Here is a 27228-nt window from a genome sequence, read left to right on the forward strand (position 1 = left end):
GTTTCTCATACTAAGGTGTTGGGCCTATTTATCACATACCAGGGATCATGGATCAGTTTCAATACATCAAAATAATTGAAGAGGTCAAGCTGCCTTATACTGAAGAGCAAATGCCCTTGAATCGGGTGTTTCAACAAGACAACGACGCCAAACACACCAGTAAACGAGCAACATCTTGGTTCCAGACCAACAAGATTGACATTATGGCGTGGCCCAATCCCCAGACCGTAATCCAATAGAAAACTTGTGGAGTGACATAAAAAATGCTGTCTCTGAGGCAAAACCAAGAAATGCAGAATTGTGGAATGTAACAGGTGCCAGAAGTTGGTGGACTCAATGCAACACAGCAATTCTCAGAAACACTGCTTAAACAACTCAATATTAGTTCAGTGGTTCAAAGGAAAGCAAAATCACAATTTTTCAGTTGATACAGTAAATGTTTGTTTGTGCAGACATTTTTTTGAACAGCCTAATATTCTGTAAAGGAACAACATAAATTTGATACATTTTCCTTCATGTTTTTGAAATAGAATGTACGGTGTTCCTAATGCATTTGCGTGTATGGAAATAAAAGCTATTATAAGAATTCTGAGCTTTATTCACTTTTTTTTTGAACACATTAGTATTATTCTGAACAAAACTCTATATTCCCCCTACCTGGCTGGAAATATTTTCTAAGGAGCTTTATGGAATGTAAACAGTGTTCAGCTGCTTCAATCCAGCTTTCCATCAGCCAAGTGTTCCATACCACTGATAGCACTCCAGATGCTGTTGAATGACGTTTAGAAGATGTGTGTTCTTGAAAGAGAACCATTAGGAATGTGATGACTAAGGGCTGCAATGGTAAATATGTTTTTTTCTGTTTCCTAATGTGCTCCATTAGATTTTGACCATGGGTCTGCAGAAACTCATCTTGTACAAACGTGGTCCCTTGGCAGAAGCCCTTCACTAAATAAACACTACCCAGTCTGTATCTTCACCAGAAAAACACAAGATTAATGACCTCTGTCTAGGACATTATCCAACAAGTAAGACCATTACGGGTAGGCTGCGGCTCAGGTCCCAATGTGCATGTGCGGTGCCAGAGTAACGGAATCCAGAATATGGAGGTAAATTTTTTTTTTTTTTGTACAGGCAAAGGGAGACAGCATTTGGAATCAATCAAGGCACCTCTATGGTCAAACGCTATACATCAGTAGTTTCCAGACATTCTTGACCCTCTTTGAGACCAGACATTTAACCTACCCATAAGATAAAGTTACAGGCATATGTACCGGTAAACAAAACGGTATCAACCATTCAGTCATAGTTCCAAGAGTATTTAGGAGAGCAAAAGTGTTTACCCCCAAATCTCATTCTATTTGACCTTAATACTGGGCTTTCAGGAGTATCTAAGGAAGAAAGTAGCCATCCATTCCATATTTCTCCATATTCTGGTATACCCCAATCAATGCTTTGAGCTCCCTGGGGATCCTGTCCCACAATTTGGAAACCACTGTGATATGTAGTAATTTGGCCTTATAATGACAGGCAGAACAGCCATTGGTTTTCAATTGGACTGTGCGTATTTTTTAAAAAAATCCAACCTTTTTATCCCTCACGGCAACATGTGGGAGAAGGGCCTCATTGAACCACTTGACCTTTTCATTCAGCCAGTAGTGATCCACATTTATTGGTAAACTACAACTGATACTCTTTTTTTTGGCCACAAATCCAAAAAGCATTTGGAGATTTAGAGAGGTGGCACATGGGCTGATTATATATTGTTCTCTAACATTAGCAAGCTTATGGCCCTTACGCTACCCTTTACTTCTGGTCATTTCAGTATAACATAAAACAGCTTTGAATCATGCAGAATTTCTCTTACCAGTGAAAAAATATGTAATTTGGGTTATAGGGTTAGAAAAATTGATGGAATTTATAGTAAATAATGTGGGCACTTCAAAAAAGAGAAATGTTCTAAAAATTTTAAATACTTAATTACATCACGTGACTAGTTTACCCATTGAAGAACTTGCCCTGCTTCAGCAACCTGGGCATGTCAAGCATCAAACATCTTCGCCCCTACCAGAGAGTTTATGGTATTTTTCCTTTTGGGCATTAAGTTATATACATTCTGTACATAGATTACAAGTCTATTCACATATGCTGTGGTTAGAAACCGGTAAATGAAACCAGTGGTTCTATAGAAATATTGGGGTACACATCATGACTACTTTACTGGTTAAGATGTAATGATGGAAAAGTGGTTTATTGGTCATGAGGAGAAGCAGATTCTTGTTACATGGTAGAAATTGTGAAATTGAGCAGATGGGCCCACTTGCCAAAGAAAACAGAGAAAATCATTTGATAGAAGACCTACTAGGATCTTCATTATGGAGGACGGTATTGGGTTTCCTTTATGCGCCATGGAATCTTATTCCTCTTCCCCTAATTGCACCCAAGGGAGTCCTGCTCCTTATCTAAGTGACTGATTGGAGTTGGCTCCAGTCCATTAACATTTTGATCTCCAGATATGGCCCATAGAAATGTAAATCTATGGTGGTTGAAAGGTGCCTTTCATGCCGAACACCTGGTTACCAGCACTGCAGGGCTTCCACCAAGACAAATACAGCAATCCAGGCTTTCCCTTGCTACATAATCTGACTCCATAAATATGCACAAAATAAAATGCCACAACGATATATTCCTAATCATCAAGTCATAACTTGTTAAAGAGCCATCACTCCCTCAGATCTTCCTGGAGAATTCTGCTTATGGTATCTCATTATGTAGACTTTAGGAAACAAGCAACCACTTTGTAGTTACACTAGATGCCCACCAATGGGTGTGCACATTCTGCCTTCAGAAAAGCTCTGAAAGATGACAAGGAAGTCGAGCTTAAGAAAATGGCTTAGGGATAGCTCAAACCTCCTTCTTGGGAGCTGTCCATTTCATTTCAACAAATGCCAAGGTAAAAAACTTGCAGGTACCGTGGCCCTTTGATGTTTAGAACAAAGATGGGATTTCTAAGGTCGTGTCTGGTTTGTGTTCTATAGATCACTACAAATCCATTTGTATAAAAGTCTAAGGTGGTTTTATCTTCAGCTAACTTCATCACAACGTTGTTAAAGGAAAACTATACCCCCCAAACAATGTAGGTCTCTATTAAAAGATACTGAGCAAAACAGCTCATGTGTAAAACCCTGCTTCATGTAAATGAACCATTATCATAATAATATAGCTTTTTAGTAGTATGTGCCATTGGGTAATCATAAATAGAAAATTGCCATTTTAAAAAATAAGGGCCGCCCCCTGAGATCGTAAGATTCACTGTGCACACATACAAACCACATGTAAGGTCACATGAGCTAATTAACAGACAGAGTTTTGTCTTTTGCTTCCTCACTTCTTCCTGTTACAGTTAGTGTTGTAGTATTTCTGGTCAGGTGATCTCTGAGGCAGCACAGATAGAGTCACGAAATGGTGGTTCAAGGCAAGAGATGTAAAAGGGCAAGATTTATGTAAATATATATTCCAGTTTGGTAAGATTCTTTAATATGTCATTCAATTTGATATAAACTATCTGTTGCTTAAGTATTCATTTTGGGGGTATAGTTTTCCTTTAATGGTCTTTAGCAAATAATAAAAGATAAAGAGTCTTTATTTGAGTAATACTGTAAATGGCAAAATCTTGTCCTTTGGAGCGGTCACCTAACAAGTAGATCTTTGCCTTATTTGGACACCCATGTAGTCTGCCAAATAGAGCTTATCCAACTGTTTGGCTCCAGAGCCAACGGCTGGATCATAGCAGTTAGCCTTTGCCAACCCCTCAGAAGAGGACAACTTTAAAAGGCAGTGATTTTTAACCTGCCAGATACCAACCATGTGGCCAAAAAGCTTTAGAACTAGGAATGAAAGGCCCAACTAAAATCTGAACTCATATGGCCAGCGTAAGGAGCCTGTGATAAGGCTATAGCTTGGAAAGGGCGGCAATGCTACCTAACAAATCAGCAGGGAACTTATTTGGACACCCACATAGTCTGCCAAATAGAGTGGATCCAACTCTTTGTCCCCCAAAACCAAGGATTGAATCACAGCAGTCTATTCCGACCCCTCAGAAGAGGACTATTTTATAAGAGCATGACCGTAGCTCTGAGGGATTTTTAAACCTATCAAATACCACTGATCTGGCCAATAAGCTTCCAGCTCTGAATGGAACAGCCTATTAAAATCTGGCCAGTTTAAGGAGTCTGTCATTGGACTATAGCTAGGAAAGGGCAGCACTGCTCAATTACAAGTCAGCAGGGGACTCACAGAGTTTAGTTATAACAGTTTTTACAGAGCAAAGCAAAAACATTAACATTGTTTTCCGACCAGGCAGCTTGGTCCCAGTTATTCGCGGATACTTCGTCGTAATGGTCCATTAGCATCAACTGCAAGTCAACACCAGTAAATGGCACACTAACATTAAATACTTTCACAAACTATATAGGAAGCAACAGATTTCACACACTCATTTCATCAGCAGGACAACTCAACAGATTCCGCCAGGAGCAGGACTGTTTGCAACAAAAAATTATGGGGCAGATTTAGCAAAGGTCGAATTTTTAAGTAATGGGAGTTTTTTTTTGAACTCCCATAACTTCGAAATTCGTATAAAAAAACAAAAACAAACTAAATTTATTAAAAAGATCAAAGTTTTTTCTGCCGGTGTATTCGATCGTTCGAATCGAAGTAAGATCGAATTTGATTCACAGTATTTCCATCAATTGACTCTAAATGGGTTCTAGGAGGACCCCAATAGGCTAAAACAGCAATTCGGCAGGTTTTAGATGGCGAATGTTCAAAGTCGACGTTTTAAAGAGACAGTACATGATACATTTCGATATTCAAATTTTTCTCAAATTTTGAATGGACTTTGGAATATTCCCTATTCAAAGTACAAAAAAATAGCTCGAAATTCACATTTTTTTACTTAGAATTTTCAATTCGACCCTTGATAAATCTGCCCCAAGCGATGGAAATTTTTACAGCTTCATGCAGTTTTGCATTTTTTTTAAAAAATATTTCCTCAGCATATTTCTATTTTTTCATTTAAATAAAATTTACAATAGATATGACAATCTGTATAAGTTATACATGTTCTCTTCACAGCTCGTAAGTTTTACTTCACGCTTATCCAGAAAGAGGGGCAAATCCTCCATTCCCGTGGTTCACAGAAAACATTTGCTTCATATGGAGACTCTGGAATGATCTTAGCAGCTCTTAGTGTGAGTGAGCTAAGAAACAAAAAAGAATAATGTTAATTTTTCATTTAACCTGCTCATACAAAGGCATAAAATTTATATAGACCAGGAAACTCTGAGTGTCACTCAATTATTATAAGGCATAATGTAAATTAAAAAGATATTAAAAGGGATAACAGACCCCCTACTGTAAATAATGATACAATATTAGACCCACTAGTTTAAATTACAACAATATTAACAGTTCATGATGTTCCATGATGACGAAAGAACCTGGTTGCAGGGTGAGTGTTTTATACGGGTCACCAATCCTAGGGAATGGGTCATCCTTTTAACTGTAAACAAGTTTCAATGAGTCATGGGAGACAAATAACACCACATATTATAACAGATGACATCACTGATGAAAAAACAATATATTTTATAGGTTGTGATATTTTAAAATTAGAAAACGGTAACTGGGACTCTAAAAATGAGTCCAAAGGCAACACAATCATAATAGGGACTGGTGGACAGTCTGCTTTCGATAACCTCCCTGATTCAGACCACATTGAGAGGGTCCCTGTAGCAACAAGCAAATTGAATGGGCAGAAGAGGCAACAGGGTCATTACTGACTTACCGTTGATGCAGATATACTTAAATGCAGGACTGGCAACTATGTTTCTGGACTATGGAACCTCCAGACCTTTTTTATGGTAGTCATTTTTTTCTGGGTCCTGCAGCAGTGCTAGGTCTGCTGTCTCTATTCTGATGTCAGTGCTGGGAGCTATAATGTAGCTTATATGTTTAGTAATAGTCTATTTGTGTAGTCCTCAGGGGAGCCGCTGGTTTCTAAATACATCCTTAACCCCTATTCTGGTCGCCAACATCAACATTTTATAGTGGCCAAGTCTAAAGCTGGCCATAGACGTAAGGATTCGATCGTACCAATCGTACGACTTTAGGACCGCGTGTGGAGAGCCCCGACATTTTTCGTGCGGTGGAGATCGGTCATTTGGTCGATCGGACAGGTTAAAAAATTTCTGTCGGCTGCCGATAATATCTCTGCATGTATTGCCGATCGTACGATTTTCAGTGGGAGACTGTCACTAGCTTTTGTCGGACATAACTTTCGTACGATTGCCGTCAGGGGCAGAACATCAGCTGATCTGTTCTTTTCTACCTTATTTGATCTGAATGGTTAATGGCAGGGCAGAAGATGGGGAAGGCCGATTGAGTATTCGAACGATCGAATCTTTGCATCTATGGCCATCTTAAAATGCAAGCTGCATAGATGCTTGTAGTATGTATCGACTTGCTGGTCAATGTAGAATCTGTGGCGCTGTTCTAGTAACTAATAACATGGCTAGATTAAACAGAGCAGTCAGGAATAGAGTTAAAACATATTTGAGTAGGAAACCCTAAATTCATTAATTTCATTGCTCTCTGCTGGGGTACCTTCAGCAACATAGTTCTAATACTCTTGGGTATAAAGAGATCAAGTAATGTTAGAACATAATAGAGTGTCAGATTATGGCTGTGCCAAGTCCCTGGTCCAGTTCAGGCTTTAGCCCAACTGCATCTTTATAATTTGGACCAGGTGAAGCTCAGTCTTCTGTACAACAGGAAAAGTGTCAGCTTCTGGGAGCAAAATGTGTGGATGGTCAACCACAAGTTGATAGCCATGGAATTGTGCCAGTATCATTGAAAACTTTCCTAAATGCGTTTTCTTCTCTTCCTAAATTCTTTCTCCTCCTTCCCCCCCTGCCTATAATGTTATCTTGCAGCAGCAGACTTCTCATTCCAGAGGCTGCACTCGGTGTTTAGGCTTCACCGTTGAGACTAGGCACTGCTCCCAGCAGACCATAAAGCCTACTAACACAGCACTACCGTATTTATAAAACAGCTAATTGCTTGTAAAACACCAAAATCAAATAGATAAAGGATATTTATGGAATTATGCCCTCTCCTCTCAAATGTTCCAAGTGCATTTGGGCTCCTGATATGGATCTGTTATTGTTTATTTAGACATTAGGGCTGCTCTTCTTTATATAAACACTAGTGGGAAAGCACCACCCATATTTAAGATTAAGTTCAGGCAGGTTAGAGGAAAATAAAACCTGTACAGGAAGCCAATGGCAGTGCTAACACTATACAAGATCTTTGCCTGATTTGTCTACCCATGAGCAGATACAATTTTTGGATACTATGGGCCTACAGGGTCCAGTTAGCAAAGAACCTTGTCTAATGGGAATTTTAAACCTGCCTCTATAAACATCCCGTTGGGAGGCCCCAATATGCAAATCAATAAGCTGCAAAGTCAGCATCTTTAATCGACTTTTGGGAAGCGATCACTGAATATTAATTCTCTGTACATTTGTGTTTATACATATGAAAAAAGGCCATATTGCTTGAGGCAACAGCAAGGACATTTTATATATTACTGACTTCTGCTGATGCTTGGCAATCTACGGAAGAGGTTTCAGATAAGACGAGAAACATAGAAGCCATTGTGCACTCGTCTGCATATAAAGAGGTCGTGGCACATTCACACACAATGATTTGCACTAGGGATGCACTGATTCCAGAATTCAGATTGGGATTTGGTCCAATCCAAGCGCTTTGTATTCAGATACTGATCAAATTCCAAGTGTAAGAATTACACTTAGAGGCACATTTATCAAAGGTGGAATATCGAATTCATGACTGCGACGTTATTTATGAAAAAATTTGAATGGCTAATATTCGATCTAATGGTTCCGCCCTGAAAATTCTAAGCGTATTCGATTCATACTGATCCACCTCCAAATGGCTCAGCAGACCTCTGCCATTGACTTGTAAATCAACTCGACAGGTTTTAGGTGGCAAATATTCGAATTAGGATTGTTTCCATGGTCGAGGCGTGATAAAGCTCATTTGAATTTACATTTTAATAGGGGTATAAAAATTCGAATGTGTGTTTTTAAACTTGAAAATTCGAATTGACTATTTGACCCTTGATAAATCTGCCTCCTCTGGACAATTGAATCGTTTACAAATGAAATGGTTTTCTCAAATTTCAATTTGCAAATAAGTGTTCCGATTCTGTTCATACTAATCTTTAAAGGAGGTGCATCATAATGTGTACATGCGACCTGCAGAAATATGAGGGACAATTGAAGGCAACTTGTTCCATTACATAACTGGCTGAATCCAAAAAAATTATGAATTTGGTGCCTCTGTACAGTAGAAAGACTGACAGCCACACATGTAAAAAATGCAAATATACAGAAAAAGAATGTTCTGTGCACACAACATAAATTAATGTGCCTGTCCCGGAAATGCTCGTTTGCTGTACTAACGCTAAAACAAAAAACGTTTGGCCTAGGGATTTCTGTTTGCAGGAAAGAAAGTATGACAAAGTCAAGTGCAAAGCACTCAGTATCTAAACCATGTAGTTATTTTCCAGTTTATTTCATATTTCTTGAATGTTTCCAAGTGCTCTCATGGTGTTCTGAAAACTGTGATATTGATACAAAGCCATTTTATTGACTTTGAAACTGCCTTTTTTCTGCAGGGCAAATATCTTATTATAATGTTCCACCAATGGCACATCAGCTATATCTCTTTGTACTCCTCAGCAACAAAAGTGTTGGGATTGAAGCTAAATTATGAAGTTTGAAGTAAATTATGGAGTTTGAGTTGGATCACATTTGCATTTAATGATACGCCGAGTTGTTGTACACCCTACGTGGTGCACAATCCCTGGTAATAAAACGATAAAGCAATTTAGCACATAATAGGTCAAATTTAAACTATAAAGTTAAGGAATAATGATTATTTTTCATAAAACCTAATGCACGAAGGCAGAGTTTGTTGTGTACACAGATTATTTACATGTATTAGTCGAATAGACCCTATTGTTCTGAAAAGGCGGCACATCACCAGCGTCATATAAAGCTGGTGCTGTTGTAAAACCAGTTTAGGGATTAAGTCCAAGTCAATACACTGAGCCCAAAGTCACTTGCACAGGTATGTGTAAATGCAAATAATTACATATGAGCTTCACATATTAAGCTTGCTTTTATATCTGTTTTTGGGAACATGAGCCCTACTAAAAAATAGTTTCTCTCCTTGAAACGCAAATTTGCTATCATGCTTTGTTGGTTGTAATATGAACACAGTCATCTGGACTTTAAAATGAGCATTTATAACTATTTATTGCCCCTTTTCTATGTATATATACACGTATATGATATCCCAATAAAGGTATCACTTTATGTGTTCAAAACCTCTACCATTCAACTGGACCTTCTATTTAGACTGCTCAGAGACATCAACCTTGTAAATGTCCTTTTTTTTCCCATTATTGCTCATTAACCGCATTTAACCGGCACAAATAAATGCGGAGCGATCACACAATGCTCATTACGATGTATAAGAGTTGTCGTATTAAAATGTAACCTTGGCAATAAAAGAAAACTTCTCTATAAAGCACAAGGATTGTAATAATCATGAGCAATTTGTGGCCATCCCTGAATTTGTTTAAATCATTACTTTAAAGCTTGTATTTTCTGATTGTTAATGTGTGTTAAGAGTATGGTAATAATTCTCATGCGTAAACTCCAAATTTTCTAAGTAACACACAACAAATTCAGATTTAGGTAATTTTATTTACACTTTTTTGTACATTTCAGAGCAATACACAATTACATTTATGTTTTCATATTTTCTGACCCGCAAACAGATAACCTTAAACTTAAAAGAAAATAAGAACTTAAAATAATGCATCTGCATTATGATCGGAAAAAAATAAAAACAAAGATACATCCAAAAATGTAACAATTACACATCGGACAAATCACAATGTATCTTTACCAGAATGGATATTAAACTGGTCAACAGACCATGCGTCAACAGTTATAATCAAATGGATAATTCCTGAATTTAAACCCTGGTTGCTTTACAAACATCTTATCGTCAACTGTCTTACAATTCAGAGTGCAATGTATATAACATTATAATTTTCTATTATGCAGAGCTAAACCACAGATGATAATGAAAACTGAATTCAGAACAGCCACTTAGCAGAGAACTGGCCCCTATATTGCAAGCCCCTATAGAAGACTTTGTGATACTGAGAGGTGGAGTGTAACATTAGGTTTTCCAAAACTAGAAAACTGAACCCTTAATTTACACAATAAACTACACCTTGATACTTGTGGTGTCTTAAAGTGAAATGTTGGCTACCAAAAAAAAAAAAAAAAAAAAAAAAATGCTCAGTTGACCTTCAGTTGGGACAGTGCTTATTTCCAGCCAAATCTAAACCCTGGTAGATATATCTGACCAGGCTATACAAATGTTACAGGACCTCCAAATTTGCCTACCTTACATAAGGAGTTCACGTTTCAAATTGTGTCAAGAGGGCCCGCACCTCTGGAGTGAGCTGTTTGGCAGCCTTAGCTGCTTCTGTAATGGCCTTGCGATAAAGGCCCTTTCTCTTCTTGTTAAAACGTGACTGAAAGTTTTCTAAAAATGGGGCGAGCTGTGACAAAGCAAGGAAAGAGGTTGTTGGGGACCCAAACCATGATATGCGGGCTTCCTGCCGGATAAGCAAGCCATTATCTTTTCGACTGATAGTTATAGCGAGTATACGCGCTGGCCACCACGGGAAGCCATAAATCTTTGCCCAAACAATGTCCCCAACACATATGGTCCTGCCATCAGGGGTCACACATTTAGAGACATTTTTGGAAAACATCTTTATTTTCAAGGAATTACTCAGCTTTTTCTCTTCTTTGGAAGAGGCGGAGGAAGAGGAAGGTGTGTGCATGCTGCCTGGGGGGAAATCAAAGTTTTCAGTAGAACTACACTCAGAGTGGGATGATTTCATATCATCTGTGCTATCACTACTACACACTGAGGCACTGGAAGAGTTGGCTTTCTTTTGATTTATGGCCATGTAAACTGTGATATTGCTTTTGCTGCCCCGTTTGCCCAGTGTTTGCTGCAAGTCCTGCTCCTCAGGTGGTACACAGACATTTGTGTCCTGAATCTCACTGCTGACCTCTTCAGGGCCATTTGAGGGGCTCTGTATTTCTGAGGGTGCCTCACCTGCAGAACGAGTGGCAGAGTAGCGTGTCTGGGGCTTGATACCCATCTTGCTGCTCCGTAATGTCTCAAGTCCTGGCTTGAGCGAAGAGTCGTTCTCCTCGTTGCGGTACCTTTGAGGTTTGATGCGTAGTCTTGGAGGGAGGGTCCCTGAGTTGGAGTTCTGAAGGCGCCGTGTAAAGTGGACTTTACTGTGTGCATTTTTCGAGGAAGTTGTTACCTTCTGCTTTTTTTGAGCCTTTTCCTTGGCCATTTTAAGCACTTCTCGAGCCTTTACATGATCCATATTTTTGTTCTGAAGCACCTTCTTAGTGTGCAGTTGAGTCTTTGCTGCACTTGTTTGAGAAGGTACCTTTACCACTTTCCCTCGTCCATGTGCAAGGTTAGGAACCTTGGTAACGCCCGCTCTTTTCTGACTTTCATGTTGACCTTTTCCATTTACCTTATGATCAGTTTTCAGTTTTTTGTTCACAGTAGTTATTGTTTCATGCCGCCGCCTCTTTCCTTCCTCTGTCTTATACGAATCAGTGGCAACTTTTCTGATCTCCTTTTTATCTGCCACAACATTATTTTTACATTTATCGCACAAGACCTGCCTAGGTCGTAGCTTAATCGCATTAATTATGGAAGTCGGTTCCTCTCTGTAGATTTTCTTTTTGGGTCTTTTAATTTTACGGGGTGGTGGCTGAGGTATTGACTGGTTATATGTGTCCCTGATAAACAAAGGAGGAGGGTATGGAGCTCCTTCATGGAAAAGTGGTGGAGGTTTTGTAGTCCACAAGTTTTGAATTTCACAAGACTCTGATTGCTGAATAGGGGTGACATCCTCAGGAGGAGTTACATTTTCTTCACTTTTTAACAATGTCTCTTCATGGAATGACTTGCTCTCTTCCTGGATGGATTCCACTGGCTTATTTTTGTATTCTCGTCTAGGATGGACAGTTACAGGAATTCCATGGGGTCCAAACCTTTAAAACAGAAAAAGTTAATACGTTAGTCTTACACATTGCTCATATTTCAATAAAAAACTCAACTTAATTGCAATCATAGACTAATCACTGAAGAATGAAAGCAATAGCACAGGTTATGAAACAATATTAGACAATTTTACTCAAAATAGATGCCAATAGAAAAACATTATGAAAACTAAATATCTTATTCTGATGGCACATGGGTCATTCTGATTGCCACTATGCTCAACCAAAAACAGTCCCAGTCAAAGTAACTGGGACTTCCAAAACAAATGTACAGGAAATACTCTTCCTTTTGTAGACACTAGTGGAAGCAGGTGGACAACTCCTCAGCAAAGTCCAAATTAGATTTTCTGAGAATCGGCCTGTTATAGGTTAGATGTTTACATTAGATAGAAGTGTATATAGTTATGACAAGAGATGAGAGGGGTCGTTTACTTAAACCCTAGAAAGGATAGAATTGCAAGAGCACAAAAGAACACCCCAAAATCTACCCCTTAGTGCTCACTTCCTGCCAACATGGGTCTGGCTGCACTCTGAACCTTAAGCCAGATAAAGAATCTGGCATTAGCGCAGAGCCATATTGAAGATGGTGGGTCCCACTGTGGCTTGTGTCTGCCAGCGCTCCCTAACTGAAGTGCAGAGAATGGAGGACATTTGAAGGTTGCAAAGTGCAAAAACATTGCTTATTGCATTACATTTTTGCATTTGGAACCCTGCCTTGCATATAACCCTATAGTGCTGCTGTACAGAATGCTGTACATGTATGCAAAATGCCCCATGTGCTATGGGCTTAATAGAAAAGAAAATGCACATAACTATTGATGTCAATAAAGTAAAACAGTATGGGTACCCTTTCAGTGGAGATTTTGGACATTTTAGTGTTATATCCTCTCTAGCAAAGTACCTACATTAGAGAAAGATAAAATTCCTTAATCTATCTTTATGATAACCCATTTAATATTTTGTTCTCTGCTTATTAGCCTTTTTCTTCAAAGTTTCTTACAACAATTTAACCAAAGAGGAGTCTCCATACTACAAAACTGTAATAATGGGAAATAGGACCTGTGACCACTGCAAGAAAATACCCTGTTGTAAAACAGCCATAAAAGAGGACTGCTGCTTTGTGATACGACGCAGCCACATTAGTAGCAATACCTTCCCCATTTAAACACAAAACTGGCCATTTCACTTTTCACTTCTTTTTTTTTTTTTTTTTTACTTTACATGCACAGTTATGAACCTTACATTTTAATGATAAGATCCCTTTAAAGTGTAAACAGTATTTGATTTTAGTCCCAAGCCCACAGTAATTTGCTGGATATATAAATAAATTTTATGTATACAGTGGTCATCGTGGTTACCATCATTGCTCTATCTGAAAATTAAACCAAATACAGAGCCTGTTAATATTCACCCTAAACGGGACAGTACACTCCCTTGTCAAACATGTGTGCAATGATTAGGGCCTCTGCTGAACATACAGTTTGCTTATTGCTTTAATCCCTAAAAATATTTTTTTTTGTTATTTCCTGAGCTACATGGGGCAATCAGGGAAATTAAGGCTACTCCATGTTTGGTCCTTGCGAGGTAGATTTGAATCCCAGTGTACAAATGCCCCTGCATTGACTCCTGCAGCAAATGTTGAAGGGAGATGTTTGTATAGTGGAAAACCTGAAGATTTTGCGCATGTTGAAAAATGGTGTATATAATAAGCTATCTACTGTCCCTTTAAAATAGGGATTCAGTTCGGGATTCTGCCTTTTTAAGCAGGATTCGGATTTGGCCAAATCCTTCTGCCTGGCCAAACCGAATGCAAATTAGTGGTGGGGAGGGAAATCGCGTGACTTTTTGTCACAAAACAAGGAAGTAAAAAATGTTTTCCCCTTCCCAAATTAGGATTCAGTTCTGTATTCGGCCGAATCTTTCGCAAAGGATTCGGCCGAATCTTTCACAAAGGATTCAGCCGAATCTTTCACAAAGGATTCAGCCGAATCCAAAATAGTGGATTCGGTCCGGTGCATCCCTACTTTAAAATGCATTGCTACTTCTGTGCCTGGCCTGGTCATCAGCTCAGACAGCCTGATTGACATAGATGCTATGAAGCTAGGTTGTTCTGAATCCCACACACTACACCATCTGTACAAATCATTCTCTGCTCATTATAGGTATGGGACTAGTTATCCAGAATGCTTGTGATCTTGGGTTTTCCAGATAATGAATCTTTCAATAATTTAGATCTTCATATCTTAAGTCTACTAGAAAAGCATGTAAACATTAAATAAACCCAATAGGCTGGTTTAGCTTCCAATAAGGATTAATTATATCTTAGTTTGGATCAAGTACAAGGTACTGTTTTATTACTACAGAGAAAAAGGAAATCATTTTTAAAAATTTGGATTATTTGGATAAAATGGAGTCTATAGGAGTCAGCCTATCCATAATTCTGAGCTTTTTGGATAACAAGTTTCTGGATAATGGGTCCCATACCTGTACCAACAAATTCAGACCTTCAAATTTTATTAAGTGGTAACACAATCTAGTAATGATATGAAACTGGCTTTACTCAAAAGAGAGGCATTCTGGATATGGAAACTGTACACCCAAAAGGCCTTTTCGAGCATTTCAGCCTTGTTTTTTGTTTTTTTAAATATTTTTTTTTTCCGGTGACACTAACATTGTATTATTACTTTTTTCACAGATAATCTGGCCAGGGGGATAGAGATTGATAATGGTTAAAAAAAAAAAAACATTCTAATTATACTATACGTTAAAACATACACAACAAATCGTGACATCATTTACTAAGTTTTGAACAAGTATAAAAGCAATTTGTTTAAAAGGACATATGGTTTGAACATAATATAACCATATAAGGACTTTATATGGAACAATGGACATGTAACAAAATGGAAAAGAGTGTCAAGCCTCACTATGGATACACAAATGATTATGGGTAATTGGGTGTGATAAGCAATGCTTCAAATGCCTTGGTAGCACTTGTGTTTTTATCCTGATGAAGGGAGGGTGAATCCTGATGATGGGTAAGTTCCCCACCTGCGACAAAAATGGTGTTGTGCGACTCTTTTCCAAATTCAATTACAATTTATAATTATGCCATGAATTAGGCACTAATAATATACCATGCACATACACGAAAACACCTATAAATCCGTTTGCATGATAAGCTCCATGTTTGCTATACCACGGGTAATTCTTAGAGCAGCGGGGGTGCTTAGCTCCAGGAATCTATATTTGTGAGATTTGTCATGATCAGCCTGTGAAGATATTAAGCTCTGAGCAGGAGTAAGTATGTTTATAACCCAACAACAAATACCATGCTAGTATCAATTACCCCACATTCGTGGAACCTGGGGCATTCCAGATAAGAGCTGTGTGTAATATCGAGCACCAGGCCTTGAGTTAACTAAAAAATAATTTAACAAGAATAAAACAATAGGATTCTTTTGCCAAGAACCCAGATTTTTGCAAGCTTACAAATATGGCAAATCAGTGAAAAAAGTAGACCTGTATAAATTGGATAACCGATCTTATGAGAAAGCACAGACTAAAGCTGGCCATAGATGTTAAGATTTTTAAAAGATCAGATCCTCATCGTGAGACCACGATCTTCTCGGAATGATCGTACGATTGTACGAATTTACCATCAACTAAAAATACCAATTTGCCTGGAAAACAAAGGGGAGCTGCCTGCTTGGCCCTGCAAACATAGATAGATTGCACTGAGACCGACAAAGATTTTTTGACCTGGCCGATCAATTTCCTGACAGATGTCGGCTGAAAAATCGTAAGATGTACGATCGTTCGAAATCCCACTAACTGCACGATAATTTCGAAGGATTGGTCGGACTTCCCTAAAATTGGTCATTTTGGCAAGAAGAATCGTCGCGTCTATGGGGAGCTTTAAGCTTATAACATATGAGAAGTCACCTTACTTATTAGAAGACCTTGACTTGTATAACTCAGCCGTGTGCCTTTATCACTTAACTCCTCAGTGGCTTCTAATATCCTTATAATGTACAGCAGGGGGTGCATTATTCCTTTATAATACTTAAGTGGTACTAGGTTACCTGTATAACACAGCCTGCAGCCTTCTGGTCACAGAACTCCTCAGTGACTTCTAGTATCCCTATAATTTACCGGAGGGGGTGCCTTATCCCATATAATACATGATTGATACTAAAGAGTTCACATTAGAAACCTGTTACAGACTTCCTTTCCTTATTTTTTATGTGGGGGAGCAATACTTGGTCATACTCGTTATACCCTACCCCAGCAAAGTTTACAATCTAGTTTTAAAAACACATTTGCACATACATACAATACTTAGGTTAGCTGCATTAGAAACAAATTAACAGGGGGAAACAATCCATGCAGTGCCCTGGCTGGAATTAAACCCAAGCTCTACAAAGCACCATGCACAAAAACAAGTTAAATCAACCTATGAAAAGCCACAGTGAAAGGTCACTGTGGTGATGTTTGGCACCAGCAGGTCCCTAGTAGTGATGTGTGGGCCAACACGAAGCCCACAGGTTGGGAGGGTTAGGGCTGACACAAGCACAAAATATTCAGGCCTGCATCTATTTATGGATGCTTATCGCCAGCCCCCTTTGTGCACGGGTATATAAGTAGATGTGAAATTTACCAATTTGTACGACTAGTGCCTAGCTTTGGGGTCAGTTAAACCAGAGTTATTTTGTGCCTGTTCCACAAGCAAAGCCGAAGTGTATTAGCCACAACTCTACCAAGAAACTGCACGAACAGCTCACAGAACATGATGAGTAGAGATGCCAGCAATGTGCCTGTATAATGAACAAGGATGCCGATAGATTAGATGCCTTTCCACAACCACATGGCTCAAATCGCATTAACCTCTCTCTTAATCCTGTCAGAATCTCAAGTAGTCCTGTGGAAAACTTCTAATGTTGGATCCAGCAAGTTACTGACCACAAAGCAAACAGAAACAACCAGAAGGTCGGCCGGTATAACTAAGATTAATAATTACTGGGGGTTGCTGCTTCCCCTGCTGCTTGGAAAAAATCCATGTTCACCATGTTCCATATAAGAAGCTAGGCAAACCCCAACATGGATTTGCAGAGAAGAGATGTGGACACAGTATAAGGCCTTAAAACCTCCCCCAGAAACACAAAGCATTCTAAAGGTGAGATATCATGAGGGACCATATGCTGCATAGAAAATTTTCTATTCTGTTCTTTGTTGGCTCAGAATAGCAGATGTGAATAGGAGTTTTGGAACTTCATTTTCCAAAGCAACACGAACTTGCCAACATGGTGCATCTGTCGATTAAATTTTCACGGCCAATTGAGAAACCAATTATATTCATGGTACACAGATATCCATCAATAAACAATTTAATTAGTATTAGTATTTGTATGGACATATTTACTCTTTGCTTGGGGTTCCAATTCCTGCACTGTTACATACATATTTGTCTCCTTCCCCTATCAGTGCCATACAAGGGCCATAGCCAGAAGTAGGCCACAAGCAACAATAAGTAATGTGTTTAGCAAAGTATCAGTCATATTTTTATCTTCATTACAATGAGCTGATGAATAACTAGAGGCATATAACTAGAAGTGCAACCCTCCCAACAAGAATTCAGCGGACCTTGTACGGCATCATTTTGATAATAGCTAATGACTGAATGTGTGTTTAAGGACAGGAAGTTTTACTTTCTGATAGGTAATTGCATCAAGGGAAAACAAATGAGCAGAATAAACATTAAAACATCTCAAAGGATCAAAGAGAGAGGGGGGGAACAAAATATAGTATAATGCGAATATCTCTAGACTGCCTATTGACTGTGTGCCCGCACATAAAACAGGCATCTGGACATGGGAAAGGGTCACAGAATAAATAAAGCAGCAACAGTTGCCATCAGGTGGGGACACTGAACCCTATCATCCCCTAAACCTACTGTATGTGTTTCTTCTCCATTACATTTTCAGCTATATTTTCTCTTTGCTCTGCCAATTCCACCTGTTTTTCTCTTATCCATATCTTTCTTAAGCTGGCCAGAGACGTGCAGATATACCTTCAATGTGGGACGATCATGTAATGCAATCTCCCGACCAGCCACTAACCATTCAGATCAAACAAAGTAGCAAAAGAACAGATCAGACAATCTTCTGCCCCTGACAGCAATCGTACGAAAGTTATGTCCGACAAAAGCTGGCGACAATCTGCCACTGATATCGTCAGATCGGCAATACATGCAGATCTTACAAGACAAATCTTTTAACCCGTACCCGCCATGGCACGAAAAAAAAAAGCCTAAAGTTTCTCATTAGCAGCAATGATCCAGGACTTCAAACTTGTCACAGGGGGTCACCATTTTGAAAAGTGTGTGGGACACTCACATGCTCAGTGGGCTCTGAGCAGCTGTTGAGAAGCTAAGATTATGGGTCATCGCAAATTATCAAGCAGAAAATGTGGTCGGCCTGTAATATAAGCAGATGCTACAGAGCTGATTATTAGATTCTCATACTAGTTGTACTGGTTTCTGAGCTGCCACGTAGTAATTATCTGTATTAATTACTAATCAGCCTTATATGGTGACATTTCTATTCTATGTGTACTATATATTGTGAGTGGGTCCCTAAGCTCAGTAAATGACAGCAGCACAGAGCATGTGCAGTGAATCAGCAGAAAAGAAGATGGGGAGCTACTGGGGCATCTTTGGAGACACAGATCTTTACTGCTAAAGGGCTGTGGTTGCCTTGGGCTGGTACAAAAGCCTAAAACATAATGTACAACATTATGATCTACCTTAATTCTTTAGTTAAGCTTTAGTTCTCCTTTAAATCTGGCACCCATCCCAGTGTAAAACTTCTAATGGCATTAATTAACAAAAGAAAGGGCAGAAGAGAATTCAGAGTAAATTTACAGAGCCCACACTCTGTTTGGGGTTAATAGTTTTTTTTAAAAAAAATTGCCCACCCCACAAGCGCTAAGACACCTGCCTGCCCATAATGAGCGAATGCCACAACTTGCTCATTATCCGCATTCGTGTGATGTCAAAAAATCATCACGAGAGTGTCCTAGTGCTGGCGTGGCCAATTAAAAAAAATTAAACTACTCTAGCCCCCCAATTGGAGTGCGGGCTCTATTAGCGTGCACCTTTGGTTGGGGAAAATATTTTTACCCAACAGGTGCTCTTTAAAGGAGAACTGTGCTGTTGAACTATAACTCACTGAACCTTTTTTGTACTGTACATTTTTAAAGAATAATTTGATATTTCTATTATTGAATACACCATACCATTTAGTTCAGAGAGTTATAGTTCAACAGCACAGTTGAATCAATTAAGATGCAAGCGCAAGCAATTGCCCAATATATAAAGCACATTGTATCACTAATCAGCAAATATGAAAGTCTTGTGACTACAGTGCAGATGCTTACAGTGTTTTAAAAAGCTGCCACTGGGTCCAGCTACTCTGTTACTGACACTGCCGGTGCAGCTACTACTCTCCGACTACTGTCTTAAGCTGGCCATAGATGTTGAGATTTTTAAAAGATCAGATCCTGATCGTGAGACCACGATGTTCTGGAACGATCGTACGAATTTACCATCAACTAAAAAGACCAATTTGCCAGGAAAACAAAGGGGAGCTGCCTGCTTGTCCCTGCAAACATAGATAGATTGCACTTGGGCAGACAAAGATTTTTTGACCTGGCCGATCAATTTCCTGACAGATGTCGGACGAAAAATCGTAATATGTACGATCGTTCCAATCCCACTAACTGCACGATAATGTCGAAGGATTGGTTAGACTTCCCTAAAATCGGTCGTTAGGCAAGAAGAATCATCGCGTCTATGGGGAGCTATAGTCGAAGAGATAAGGAGAGAAGGGAAGTAAGTGAAATGACCTGGAGATTTTAACTGATTATGCAGAAACCAATAGGCAGCATTTTTTTCACCCATTGGAGTCTATTGGCGTCTTTTTTGCTGCAAAATCTGGATGAAAATTTCGCTCATCACTAGCGCCGATACTTTAGGAAAATGGAGTCGAGAAATTTTATGGAAACTTTGCATCTGCTTACGTGGGATACACTATATTGTTATAGTGTTGACTTTTCTCCATCCTGTATCCCAAAATTGAATGTGTGACTGATGGTCAGCAAAGAAGGGATATTAAAGCCTGGGGTTTTTTAGCATTTAAAGAAGCATCCCTTTATTTCTTCAATTCCATTTACTTTTCTGTTCTTCATATTTCTGTCCCTTCCCATTGCATCTTGCCCTCCGCAACATCTACTACTGTATTCTGCCTTTGTATTTTGCTTCTCTTCTGCTTTCTGTCCCACTTTGCTTATCTATGGTCTTATTTGCATTCTTTTATTGCACACATCTGACCATTTCCATCACCCCTTTTGGCTTTGTTTGTTTGTTTGCACTCCCTTTAACTCTCTCTCTTTGTGGCTACCCTTCACCTTGACATCTGTGCACAATGTAACACACATCATCTGTAAAAAGTAATATAAACAGCAGGTGTACAATGCTTTCTTTTAACCTAATACAGCCTTGCCACTTTCATGTGGACAAGCTAAACAGCAGGTACTTCTGCTCCCTATGCAACTTTCAGAGATTGAAAGATTCTGTTGTGTGGCAAATGGATAAGCTGGATAATGTTATACCTCATTCAATGGTCAACTGCTGCATCACTGAGCTTGCTTCAAGTCTCACCTAATGAGGAGTTGCTCCACCACCTGGGAACCACTGATTTAGAGCAATGATGGCAATAACCTACATCAGGGGTCCCCAACCTTTTTTACCTGTGAGCCACATTCAAATGTAAAAAGAGTTGGGGAGCAACACAAGCATGAAAAAGTCCCTTGCTGTGCCAAATAAGTGGCCATTTGGTAGCCTCTATGTGGACTGGCAGCCTACAGGAGACGCTACTTGGCACTATAGTTTTATGCAATTAAAACTTGCTTCCAAGCCTGGAATTCAAAAATAAGCACCTGTTTTGAGGACACTGAAAGCAACATCCAAGGGGTTGGTGAGCAACATGTTACTCACGAGCTACTGGTTGGGGATCACTGACCTGCATAAATAGAAACGGTGGGCTGTAGATGAGTCACCTATTAGGCTCGTGTTTCTAATGATGCCGTGCATGTTTAGCAAAGGTAAAAAAAAAAAAAGGAATTTTCCTTATGCAAATGGCACAGATTGTACCATATCATAAAATAATAAATGGATTTAACAATATCCCTAAACAGGCGTTAGCACTATGGATGTGATGTAAAATAAAACGGCAGGTGTGTGCCAGATGCCATCCTGAGCCCTGTACTGAACACTATGCACACCAAGCAGTGCCAGCTTTGCATCCTGCACCCATCTAGGCATGGCTTCCAGGCTGCCCCTACCCTAGGCATGGACAGTGTCCTCCCACCCTGGAAGTAATTTGAAAACACTGGAGGAGGGGCATAAAAACTTTAGAAGGTGATGTAAAAAAAAGAGAAACATTTTCTTTAAGGGTAGCAAAGGGTTTCCCTCTAAAGCTACTGCCCTAGGCACATGCCCAAGTATTCTCTCATTTTATAGTGATGGTTTTTTGTGGTTCCATAATGCATTTTCCTAATTTTACAGCATTTTGTCCCCTAAATATGTTAAATGGGGTGGGTTCGTACATATAGATACCGACTACACCAGGGGTCCCCAACCTTTTTAAACCGTGAGCCACATTCAAATATAAAAAGAGCTGGGGAGCAACACAAGCATGAAAAAGTCCCTTGGGGTGCCAAATAATGGATGTGATGGGCTATTTGGTAGCCCCTATGTGGACTGGCAGCCTACAAGAGGCTCTACTTGGCACTATACTTAGTTTTTATGCAATTAAAACTTGCTTTCAAGCTTGGAATTCAAAAATAATCACCTGCTTTGAGGACCCTGTGAGCAACATCCAAGGGGTTGGAGAGCAACATGTTGCTCATGAGCTACTGGTTGGGGATCACTGGACTACACCAAGTAGGGAAATGTATATTATATCTCCAGATACACTGTACATGCCACACAGACAGATAAAGCAATTTCAGGAGTACAAAGGAGGTATAGGAGGTGCCAAAATGTCCAGTGCTCCTGTTCACTGAAACTGGCACCAGCCAGGGGTACTACTGAAGAGCCACACCTCCATCTTTTACCTGGATTTTCTCTACAGTTCAGTACAGGTATGCAAGAGTGAAAATCTAAACATAGAGGCAGATTTTTCACTGTATTGCATATGCACACCCCAGTATAAGGACACAGTGAAGATCTAAGAAGCAGAAGATTACTGTGACATGGTGCTTCTACAGAAGTACCTAGGCCAGTGTAACTATTTTAGCAGACAGGACCACTGGCCTGGAGTCTGTGGTAAGCAATAATAATCACTAGGAGTGCCTGCCATTTGGCATTCCCCTGTAATTATAGCTTTTCTTTTAGAATAATTAAAAATAAAACATTTTTTTTATAAATGGTAGCCCTCTGATGTGATACCATTAATTAAAAACATGGTACACTTTTGGAAGATATTCGTTACAGACCTGGAAGAGAGAGACATGTGCATGACTAGTAAATTGGTTAGAGAAAACCATGATCTGTTTAACAATAATGTGATGCTGAATTTTTCTGAATATATTCCCTTTAAAACCATATCCCACATTACATTGGACTGTCGTACCTTTTTGAAAGATCCATTAAAACTCCTGAGAAAATTCTGTTTCCATGGCAGAAGGAAACCACCAGTGCATCCTGAATGATGTGATCAAGCGTGACCTGAACTTCAGAACCAGGGATGAGACTGCCGATTCCAGAAGTCACAACGGAACCCTCAGATGTCCCCATAGATCCAATGTCACAATCTGGGTCATTTAGGCTTGTCTCTGACCCATCATTATTAGAAGAGAGCGTAGCCTCCTCCAAACACATTTCTGTATGGACTCCGCTGTCTCTGACTTCTGAAAGAATCATGGGAGTAGGCTCTTTTTGTAAGAAGGTATGTCTGGGTAGTTGTTCATGTCTTGCTTTTTTGTTTTCACCAGCTATCCGTTCTTGGTTAATGCCCCTATAAGGTGGCTTATAGTCCATTACAGAAACCGACTCGAAATCAGAATTCTTGTCTATACCATATACTGTTTTCATTAAGGTTGGACCAGGAACACCTGTTCCCTGTTGGTTAGGCCCAAGGTTTATAACAGTGTCCTCTGTGACAGATTCAGGGATTAGTTCATGTACAAAGGTAACTTTCTCAGGATCCGACCCAGTTATATTTTCTGTTGCCATGTCTCTAGATAACTGGTCTGGTTGTAATTCTGGCTTTTCAAAGACAAATTGAAGTCCACAGGTAATATTCTTTGTGTTATCCTCATCTAGTTTGTTTGGCTGTGTCTCTAAGAGTGTATCCACTGTCATACAAAGTTCAGAATGTGTTTCCTTATGCTTGAAACAAGAAACATTCCTTTCATTCAACTGATTGGCGGTTAAAGGAGACGCATGATCTCTTTCAACAGAAACATGGTCAGGAATAACCAACGACTTGGATAAAAAATCAATTTCCGGACCCAAGTTAGCAGCCTCACACATTGTATCTACCGATGATTTTGTTTCCTCAGAAAATACTTCCATATTGATGTTGTTGGGGTCTTGCTGCCCCTGCTCTTCACAGCACTCATGTACTTTCTGAACCTTCTCAGAAATGGGGCTTTCAAAATATAGTTTGGTCTCTGATGAAATCTGTACATTCGCAGGTAGTAGTCTATTGTGAGGGGCCTCTATGGATTCTAAGTTGTGTTGCTGATGAAATTCCAAAGAAAATTCTTTGCCTGGCTGGGGGATTTCACCAGATACTGGGCTCTGTACATCAGCAGGTTTGTGTGTGTGCTGGCACTCAGGCACTAGTTCTTTTATGTCCTGATCATCTGGTATCAAATTCTGGGGAAAACTGCATGACTCCAGTACATGTGGATTTTGGACTTCTTGAAATAATAATTCCACTTTCTTTAAATGAAGATCTTCTGAAAGTGGTTCCTCTTGAGCCTCTTTAAATGACTGCTTAAGGTCAGTTGTAAAGTTTTTCTGTATGTCCTGAGGCAGGGTTTCCTGTGCACAGACTTCCTGCAGCCCAGATTCCTGTAAAGGAGTGACATATAAAACCTTCTGTTGAGTTAGACTTTCCAAAGCTAATGGCTCCTGGACAGCTAACACATCCCCAGAAACAGTCTCTATTACTGGGATAGCCACAGTGGCAGCCTGTGCCTTTGCTTTTCCAGGAACAGGCTCCTCCTGGGATACGATTTCTCCAGCAGCCTGTTGCCAAGTATCCAACTTGTCAATAGCTACATTTTCAACCTGATCAGAAAGTGTCCCACTCAAAATGGCTTCCTCCGACCCATTTTCCTTTATAGGCAAAACCCCTTCTGAATGGTCAGTCTCTATGAGCATGACTTCCTCAAAATTGGCTTTCTGAATGGACAGGGAATCACTAAGGCTTTTGTTAAAAATCAGTATGGCATCACCAGGACACTCTTCACTAATGGACAAAGCTTCCCCATGGCCTGTTTCCATTAAGGATAGTGCTTCCTCGGAACCAGCTTCTCCTATGGACTGAGCTACAACTGGCATTGTATCCCCTACAGACAGTGCTTCCCCAGGAAAACCTTTCTCCCCTAAAGACAAAGGGTCCCGAGTAATGAATTCCTCTGGTACTGGTCCATTTAAGGGCTTATATTTTACACCAGCATGTTCTTGCAAGCCCACAACCACTACACCCACAGTATCTTGTACCTGCTTTACTTGAAAAGAGCTGGGTGGTTCATGCTCCATTTCTTGTTGGACCACCAGTTTCTGTTCTTGATCCAATTCATGTTTCAGTGGTTGGACCTCAAGTTGTGGTGGCTGCGAAGGATCCCCATACACCTCCTGCTCAGATTCTAGGAGCTGAAGGACATCATACATTTCCTGATGTTGGACCTCAGGTCCTGGTGGCTGTGGAACACCACCATGCATTTGCAGCTGTTGGGCCTTGGGTTCTGTTAGTTGTAGAACATCAGGAACTGGCGACTGTGGAACACTATGCATCTGCAGCAGGTGGGCCTTGGGTTCTGGTAGCTGAGGAACATCACCATGCATCTGCAGCTGTTCGGCCTTGGGTTCTGGTAGCTGAGGAACATCACAATGGATCTGCAGCTGTTGGGCTTTAGTTTCTGGTAGCTGAGGAACATCACAATGCATCTGCAGCTGTTGGGCTTTAGTTTCTGGTAGCTGAGGAACATCACAATGCATCTGCAGCTGTTGGGCCCCAGGTTCTGGTAGCTGTAGAACATCAGTAACTGGTAGCTGTGGAACATTGCTATGCATTTGCAGCAGGTGGGCCTTGGGTTCTGGTAGCTGAGGAACATCACCATGCATCTGCAGCAGGTGGGCCTTGGGTTTTGGTAGCTGAGGAACATCATAATGCATCTGCAGCTGTTGGGCCTTGGGTTCTGGTAGCTGAGGAACATCACTATGCATCTGCAGCTGTTGGGCCTTGGGTTCTGGTAGCTGAGGAACATCACCATGCATCTGCAGCTGTTGGGCCTTGGGTTCTGGTAGCTGAGGAACATCACCATGCATCTGCAGCAAGTGGGCCTTGGGTTCAGGTAGCTGTGGAACATCAGCATGAATCTGCAGCTGTTGGGCCTTGGGTTCTGGTAGCTGAGGAACATCACTATACATGTGCAGCTGTTGGACATCAGTATCTGGTGACTGTGGAACATTGCTGTGCATCTGTAGCTGGTGTGCTTCAGGTTGTGGTAGCTGAGGAACATCACCATGCATCTGCAGGAGGTGGGCCTTGGGTTCAGGTAGCTGTGGAACATCACCATGGATCTGCAGCTGTTGGGCCTTAGGTTCTGGTAGCTGAAGAACGTCACCATGGATCTGCAGCTGTTGGGCCTTGGGTTCTGGTAGCTGTGGAACATCACTATACATGTGCAGCTGTTGGACATCAGGCTCTGGTGAATGCAGAACATTGCTGTGCATCTGTAGCTGGTGTGCTTCATGTTCTGGTAGCTGAGGAACATCATCATGCATCTGCAGCAGTTGGACCTGTGATTGTGGTGGATGTGGGGCATTATGAGTGACTTGAGAGTGCCCCTCAGATATACACTCCTGCTCCTTTGCTGACCCACACGAGGATGAGGAGAAGCTCTGCTCTGAAGGCAGGGTTTGGGGGATGCTGTCAGGAGAAGACTCAGACTCCATTTCTACTGGCTCTGGGGCCACGACCTGTTCACCCCCCACCTGCATAGTCTCCTCTCCCCCGTCTTTGCCTTCCAGCCCCAGTCCAATTTCGCTGCCCTCACATACCATGGCTTGGTCAGTCCCCGAGCCGCCCAGCTGCTCCACAACAGGCCCTGCCTTCTCCAGGGTGTCGCTATCCATCTCACAGCGGATTAGCGACTGCCTCTCCGAGTCCAACACTGCCACTATGGGCTCGCACTGCAATTCTCCCAGCCTCCATTCTCCGGGAGTCGTTTTGCTGTCCTGCTCGCTTTCTCCGGCTTCCCCCGGCCCGGGCGCAGCAGCCACGGCCGCCATTTTATCTTTCGCTTCTCACCCCCTCACACACACGGGCAAATCGATCCTCGGCCTCTAAGCCAGAGAGACAGAAATCGAGCCCACCCCCTCCCTGCCTGGTGTGGGAAAGCTGCATCTCATTGGTCGCTGCCTGGTCACGCAAATAGGGAAAGCAAAAACGCGTCTCATTGGGCCGTAGCTGATTGTACTTCCCTAAACGAATAATGAACGCTGCCTTGCTATTGGCGAAAGGCTAGACGTTCTGCAAAAGCAATGGGCTAAGAGAAACGTCAATCACTTTAAAACGGATGCGTTTATTTGCCCATTCTGCTGTCAATTATCGTCTCTATTCTTATTCCTGTTGCTAGGCAGTGGCTCAATCAG

General features: G+C 40.6%; 1 protein-coding gene across 2 annotated transcripts; it reads right to left on the reverse strand.

The window, feature by feature from the left end:
• Nucleotides 1-5232: 5232 nt before the first annotated feature.
• On the reverse strand, nucleotides 5233-27002 carry pwwp2a.S (PWWP domain containing 2A S homeolog). 2 transcript variants are annotated; one of them, XM_041587992.1, is made up of 3 exons: nucleotides 22970-27002; nucleotides 10575-12266; nucleotides 5233-5261 (listed from the first exon to the last, which is right to left on the reverse strand). In XM_041587992.1, the coding sequence occupies exons 1-2, from the start codon at nucleotides 26863-26865 to the stop codon at nucleotides 10589-10591; spliced, it is 5574 nt and encodes a 1857-aa protein (XP_041443926.1). In that variant the 5' UTR covers nucleotides 26866-27002; the 3' UTR covers nucleotides 5233-5261; nucleotides 10575-10588. The 2 variants fall into 2 exon arrangements, with proteins under 2 accessions (XP_041443926.1, XP_018110381.1); XM_018254892.2 differs by lacking the exon at nucleotides 5233-5261 and having other exon boundaries at nucleotides 9841-12266.
• Nucleotides 27003-27228: the final 226 nt, after the last annotated feature.

Source organism: Xenopus laevis, chromosome 3S (genome assembly GCF_017654675.1).
Source record: "Xenopus laevis strain J_2021 chromosome 3S, Xenopus_laevis_v10.1, whole genome shotgun sequence".
NCBI classification, from domain to species: Eukaryota; Metazoa; Chordata; class Amphibia; order Anura; family Pipidae; genus Xenopus; species Xenopus laevis.